This window comes from Frankliniella occidentalis, unplaced genomic scaffold (assembly GCF_000697945.3).
Source record: "Frankliniella occidentalis isolate FOCC.00 unplaced genomic scaffold, Focc_3.1 Scaffold31, whole genome shotgun sequence".
Lineage (NCBI taxonomy): Eukaryota > Metazoa > Arthropoda > Insecta > Thysanoptera > Thripidae > Frankliniella > Frankliniella occidentalis.
In genome coordinates, this window is record NW_026267161.1 from 2,410,833 (window position 1) to 2,417,910 (window position 7,078).

Genomic DNA, 7,078 nt, shown 5'->3' on the forward strand with positions numbered 1-7,078 from the left:
ATGTAAAATGTTGGATAGTATTTTAATTCTTTATTGTTTCTAACATTATAATCTTAAGTCTTCCTCAAGTAGCTGGCTTGTTTCTGCTGGTGACTTGGGGCGACTTTGGTGACCTGAAAAAGAATGAAAAAAATATAAGTAAATTCAAATTATCTCAGAGTTCAACGCAAACGTGTTCTGGTCCATCTGTATCACTGTGACGCCAGCTCATCGTATGAACTTTCTATGTTACAGGTGGCCAGCTTCAAGTCCAGGCACATCCCTTTGGACAAGAACCAGCATCACTTCCTATTTTACTACGACTGTACCAGATAAATGAAATAAATAATAGCATTACTGTAACTGACTCTCTGATGATTTGCCTCTCTCACTTCCCTCCACTAAAATCAACACACGACAACATATTTTAGGATCAAGTAATAAGCGGTGTATGTGGAGATAGCAAAGAGACAGCAAAGATATAGCAAGAAGTAACCCCCTAATAGAAACAAATACCAAAATAAACTTTTACCCATCATGACTCTACCATAATATATTGATATTTTTTTGTTAAAATTACATAAAAAGTCAAAACTTACCAGATTAATTCCTGTGATCATGAGAAAAAGGGGCCATTTCTCATGCTGTGCTGTGACGCCGATATAGCATACATTGGGTGATAGCTGACGGCTGCGTAGCTGATATGTCAAGCGCAAATGCAACTCATGGACGGTCTTCCTGCAACAAGGGTAAAAACAGAATTTTGGTCTTCATATATCATGGTTACACCAACTCCTCTACAGGGAGCTCCATAACATTAACTTGCCATGCTTCAAAAGCATTGCCTCGGACAAACAATGTCAACTCAACGTCAAACGTTCACTGGTGGAATAGATTGATATTCATGCACTTTTCACTCTGTTTCCATATTATTTACTTTACATTTCTATCAATTATTAAAGAACTAAAGAGAAAAAGAGCATTCAGTTGGCAGGAGCTGGAATATTTCTGCCTGTCTTTGAACAGAAAAAAGTGTTAAGTCAATGAGGATTTATGAACCTAAACACATCATAATTAATATTTGTAAGATTTCATGAAAATAAATAAGGTAAAACTTTTTTGTAAGCCCTTGTTTCTTTCATTCCCTTTCCCTATCCTTGGTGCAGCAGAAAGGTTAAAGACATTATCGGTTCTCAGACTTCAAAATTTATTCTAAATTTAAACAAAAAATTAGAATCCTACTTGAAAAACTAAAAAACATTGGGGACTATATCTGAGATTAAAAGCGGTTATTCCCCAAGGACACAAAATGAGCAAACTGGCACTCGTTTCTATTATAAAAACATCTTCACATGATAATACTGAGTATTATATTATTTCGTTTTGTACCCGCAGGAAGAGAGTCATAAATTAGAGCTGTGAGAGTGACGGAATGAGGAGCGGGGGGCTACAATTACTCTCAATGGCCTTAGTTACATTCACTGCACCAACTTAATGAAAAATATCAATCAATTTTTAATTTGAGGCTATTTGAGGCTTTCATTACTCATTCTTCACCAGCCCACTTCACCTTCTTGGTAGGAAGAACGAGAATTGATCTCAGTGCGGTGTCATCCTTTATGAACTGTTTGCACTTTCATCTAGGAACACATAACACCTCCAGACATGATACGTAGTAGTACGATTGTAGAGCAAAAGACGCTGGTCTTAATTAAAGCAATGAACTTTTTTGTTAGGTTTAATGGTATCATTCATTTTGAACACTCGTGTTTTGCGAGTTTTCATTCTCTCTAGATTCAACATCTATGAAATACCAACAGCTCAGTAAAAGTGAATATAAGAAATTTTAAAAATTCATTTATTTAAATTTGCCTTAGAGAGAAATGTCGAAAAAAGTTTGGCACATGGTAGTAAATTCAAAATGAGGTTATGTAGCTAAGTTTGCTTTCTTCCGCATCTACGCATGGACAGAGGTGTCTCTATGACACGATATTGACAAATCTAAAATTTACGAATATGAACTAGATAAAAAAGAAAATAAGAACAGCAGTTTCTTACCTTCGCAAAGTCACAAACAACCAAAAGTCAAACGAACTCTTTCTGTAAACAACAGTGTTGCACGTGATTGCACGGAGTAGTCTCGTTGCAGGTATGTGAGTCCAGATAGGTTGGCGTTCGCTAGAGTACGGGGTATCGCCGCTCGGGCGCTGAGGGTAGGCCACCATATCCACACAGACACCTGGCGGGCGGGCCTACCTGACGCGCCGCAGGCGTTGTCATTCGCCTTAGGTCTGTAAAGTTAGCGCCGTTCGCGTGCGTGCGTCGAGTGTGAAGTCACCGCAGTCGCGGATTATTGGACAAAACTTCCGATCTCGTCCACTTTTGATGAACTTGAAGTCGTTACATCTAAGAAGAAACCAAGGGCTTTAATTTGGTACCGAATATGTCACTCTCTCTCGAACTGCGATGCTGGCTTCCGATATTGTCATTCGAGGGAGAATTTTTTTTGTAACGAATGAAAGTTCTTGGTTTCATCCGAAAAACGCCGGCTTAAGGTTTCATGAAAAGTGCTTGAGAATTGACGGTGCCAAGCGGACTTTGTCTTTGGTCTACAGTGGGTTCGTGTCAAGCTGCCCGTGGCTACAAACAGGGTCGTTGTTTGAGAAGGGGCGATCGCCCTAAGAAGCCATGGCATGTTGGCAATTCACTGCACCAAACCCATGCATGTAGGCAACCCGCAGAACATCATCCCCGCCTAGCTGATAGTTGGACAGAGGCAAGGGCAGAGGGACCCCGGCCCCTTCCCCACAGGTTTAGGAGAGGTGACCTGGCGTGATATTGCCGTTTGAATCAAAATGTCACCCATTCTTTAAAGACATAGACTCTATTGGGCGATCTGGACTTACCAATATATTTAGCTAGGGCAGCGCAGGGCTAAAAAGAAAAGACCAGAAAAGTGAAGCAGGCTCGAAGGAACTTTGTGCCTGTTGTAGTGTTTTGCTGCTTCGGTGATGTGAGCTGAGTTTTAATTCCTGCAGGTGGTCCATGGACCTGAGCCCATGGTGACATTGTAAAAGGTGAGCGCCATACCTGCTTCGTAGCTTCCACAACTGTAATATATGTAGTACCAGGATGTAAAATTAATTTAAAAAAATAGAAAACTTTACTGAACAATGGATTTAATGCAATCATATTTATTGGATTTATTGGCCCGGCCACAAAATATATTTTCTCTCTCTCTATCTATCTCTCTTGCTATATTTTCTTGTACAATGTATTCACTAGCTTAAGTTTTGTGTCCAGGTACATTTTACGCCACAGAAATTAATTAGGAGGAAAGTTTCAGTCTAGTTCCCTAGATCGATTTGCCAACACTTGCTGCTTAAATAGTATTTGTTCTTTCATTATCATTAAATTTTGTGATTACTGGCCTGCTATTTTCTGGAATGTGGCGATTGACTTAGTAATCAATTTATGCTTATTATCAATATGATATGTTGGATGGAAAGATGCTAAAGTTTATGACTATAGTACACCAGTTTACACACTAAAAGAAGAACATTATTCTTACAAGACATTTTTGGTAGAGTTATTGCCAGTAGTGCATTAATACTGAAAAACACTTATAGTGGATTAGAAAATAACTAATTCAGTCCTAAGAAGACACAATTATAGTAATGTAGACAGAAAGGCTTCATTCCATTCATCAATCTTTCCACAATTTTACACAAACTCTATTTTTTATATTTTCTTTGTGCAATTGCAATTGTTAAGGCATGCCATTAAAGTTTCAAAGAGCTGCGATCACAGATTGTGTAGCAACCGCAAACCCCCAACCACAACGAGCAACGTTTTACAGAGTTCATTAGGATGGTCCTCACAAGAAGGGAATACTTAACAGAATGAAAAGATATGACAAACATTATCAGCAAATGATTGACTAGGCTATAAAGATTCTCCACCTCGTGGGAGTTCTTCGGAAGAGTCCGAGGTGGAATCCACCCGGGGCAAAAGCGAGCTCCCTTCCGACAACTCTAGATCTGAACTTTGTGAGAGGATACTTTCCAGCGCCGGCCCCTGTTTAGAAATTAGAAATAAAATTGACATTAAAAGCTCCGCTTCTCAAATGAGATCGTCAAGTAACGTTAAAGCGAGGAAGCGCCCGTACCGGCGACAGCTTGGGCAGGACGAGAGGGACGGTGGCCGTGGCGGGGACGTCCAGGATGGCGGGGCGCTGCCTCGACGTGTCCAGCTCCTTCCAGCGCTCCAGGTTGGCCCGGCACTCGTCGAGGAGGGGCTTGGTGCTGGGGATGAGTGCGCTCAGCAGCGAGTAGCACGGCAGGCAGATGCCGGTCAGGAAGCCCACCTGCAGCACATAAATAAATAACGTGTTTCAAGGGCATAGCTTGAAAATTTCCAAAATTTCCCGGAAATTTTCCAAAAAATTCTCGAAAATTTCCGGAATATAACGAAAAACTTCCAAAGTTTTGGAAATTTTCAATTTTTTCCCAAAAATTTTCCGCTTTTTCCCTCGTTTTCCTCCGCGCTTCCGCAAGCTTCTCTCTGACCTGAGAGGCGGCCTGCGCCTCCGGCTGGGTGCGGTCCATCATGGGGATGGGCACCCTGCCCGCGGCCCGCTCCTCGTCGCCCTGCTGGTAGAACTCCTCGAAGATGACCTTGACCGTCATGACCTGCAGCTCCCAGGGCTTGGCGCTGGCAGACAGGTCGCTCGCCGTCATGGCGATGGCCTTGAGGTACAGCCTGCGGGCACACGTCAAAACGGGACACTTCACAGACAAGTTGTAGACGAACGTGTAGGTGTAGAATTAGAGCAGCACAAGAACATTGTAAGGGCTGCAAGTTTAACATGCGGCACGTTATCATGATGCTTGGGTTTGTGATTTTATAGCGACTGCAAGGACCCACCTGTGCTCGGGGTTCTCCCACGAGAAGGCGTTGTTGCTGACGAGGCGCGTCAGCCGCTCGCGGTTCGGGAAGAAGGCGGCCAGGTCCGTGGCGAGGATGCAGTGCTTGAGCAGCCCCAGCACGTGCTTGTACTCGCTGTTGGTCAGCTTCTGGAAGATGTTGTGGCCCTGCTGCTGCAGGATGGCGACCGTCTGGTTGAAGTGGTGGTGCTCCATCGTGGACGTGCTGTACACCGAGGCCAGGGGCGACTCGGTCTCCAGCATGAACTGGTTGTTCTTGCCGCGGTGGTCCAGATCGTGGCAGAGCGAGCCGATGTACAGCGCCAGGGCCTGCAAGATGGAGGGGGTGAGCGGTTAGACCTGGCGGCCACCCAGAGGACCCGCCGGGCGCGCGTCGCGACTCTCACCTCCTCCTCTCTGAACACGTCGCCACAGTGTTTGATGATGGCGTACATGGTGTTGGCCACGGAGAAGCCGTGGGTCCAGTTGTGGTACGGCACCCTCCGGTAGTTCTTGCGCACCGTGAGCGCAAAGCGGATCAGACTGTCCTCGTCGAAGCGGCTCAGCCCGAACAGGTCCTTGAACATGTACACGGCGTGGCGCGCCTTCTCCAGGTCGTCGATCTCGAACACGTTGAAATGGAACCTGCAATCGGAAAATAGGCGGGTTGTGAGATCTAACGTGTCGATGTGTCGCCAATGTGGTCTATAAATTCGACATAAAGTTGGAAATTTCCTGAAAATTTCTGAAATTTTCGAAAAAATTAAGAAAATTTCCGGAAACTTCAAGGACTTCCAACTCTTTTTCGACATCAGTAAAATCATTTTGGCCGAATTGCCAGGAACTGTCCACTCACTGGTCGACCAGGGGCATGTGGTCGGGCACGCCCTTTTCCAGCATGTCCTGCACCTCGTCGTCCAGGCACGTGTTGTGGTAGCTGAGCACGTCGAGCGCCACGCGGTACTTCTGCTCCGAGCGCCGGATCTTGTCGTAGAGCTTGGCGTGGTGCAGGGCCAGGCCGCAGTACACGGCGAACGTCTCAAAGGCCTCCTCATCCTCCTGAACCAGACAGCGACAAAGCGTGAGGCATTTTTCTTTGTTTTGTTTATCATGGCGTAATAAGCCCGTCTCTCCTCGACTATTTAGAATGAGAAACATTTCACGGTCGACGACAAATAGTCGTCCAGAAAGTACCAGGTGATTCAGAGAAGACGCAGGAGCGGGCGGGTTTGCCTACTCGCTCTGCCCGTAAGGCGCCATCAGGGCGCCACGGCCCATTAGGTGGGCAAACCCGCCCGCACTGAGTCACCCGGCACGTCCTTTTTCCTTAGTTTCACTCGTCAAATCTCAGGAGCTCGGCGCCTCCGAGACTGAGGGTAGGCCACCCCGCAGTACACCCGCATGCAATATGTTGCCTATCTACCAGGCGCTATGAGAGCTCGCAGAGGCTCAACTTTGCAAGGTTTGTTTGTAGCGGCAAATGACGGACGAACTACCTGGTATTGCATTTTTTCGGCGTACCTTGTTGAAGGTGCCGGAGCGCTTGTTGACCATCTGCACGACGCCGATGAGCTGGCCGTGGATGAAGATGGGCATGCAGAGGATGGAGCGGGTGTGGTAGCCCGTGAGCTGGTCCACGGAGCGGTTGAAGCGCGGGTCCGAGTAGGCGTCCGGGATGTTGAGCACCTCGCCGGTGCGCGCCACCTGGCCGGCGATGCCCGTGCCCATGGGGAAGCGGATCTCCTCGGTGTGCATGCGGTGCGCCGACGTGAGCGAGTCCTCGGAGCCCGCCCCGGAGCCCGCGTCCAGCCCGTGGCGGCCGTGCTGCTGTTGTTGTTGTTGCTGCTGCTGCTGCTGCTGCTGCTGCTGCTGCTGCTGCTGCTGCGTCGGCTGCGGCTGCTCCTCGCCGCCCACGTCGAAGATGCGCGCATACAGCTCGCCGGAGCGCGCGTCCAGCAGGAACAGCGAGGCGCGGTCCGCGTCCACCAGCCGCTGCGCGAAGTTCATCACCTTGGTCACCAGCACGTCCATGCTCACCATGTCCTGGAAGATGGACCTGTGAACGAGCAGAAAAATTAGTTTATTGCTAAAATGTACAGAGAGTTTCTCCTTGCTTTTTATTTTTACCCTTCAAAAATTAATTAAATTAAAAGAGTAACAATTTATAATGTAGT

At 46.7% G+C, this 7,078-nt stretch overlaps 2 protein-coding genes across 2 annotated transcripts; both read right to left on the minus strand.

The window, feature by feature from the left end:
- Window positions 1–15: 15 nt before the first annotated feature.
- On the minus strand, window positions 16–2,516 carry LOC127749101 (uncharacterized). Its single transcript, XM_052265844.1, has 3 exons — window positions 2,038–2,516; window positions 579–717; window positions 16–113 (listed from the first exon to the last, which is right to left on the minus strand). The coding sequence occupies exons 1-3, from the start codon at window positions 2,202–2,204 to the stop codon at window positions 54–56; spliced, it is 366 nt and encodes a 121-aa protein (XP_052121804.1). The 5' UTR covers window positions 2,205–2,516; the 3' UTR covers window positions 16–53.
- A 625-nt stretch (window positions 2,517–3,141) lies between these two features.
- LOC113202956 (probable 3',5'-cyclic phosphodiesterase pde-5) lies at window positions 3,142–7,032 on the minus strand (the record flags this gene model as incomplete). The annotated part of the gene is made up of 7 exons (XM_052265829.1): window positions 3,142–4,056; window positions 4,148–4,345; window positions 4,548–4,740; window positions 4,906–5,234; window positions 5,312–5,549; window positions 5,761–5,963; window positions 6,426–7,032. Coding segments are annotated over 7 exons (1,900 nt in total), but the record flags the coding sequence as incomplete, so codon positions are not given.
- Between the last annotated feature and the right edge of the window lie 46 nt (window positions 7,033–7,078).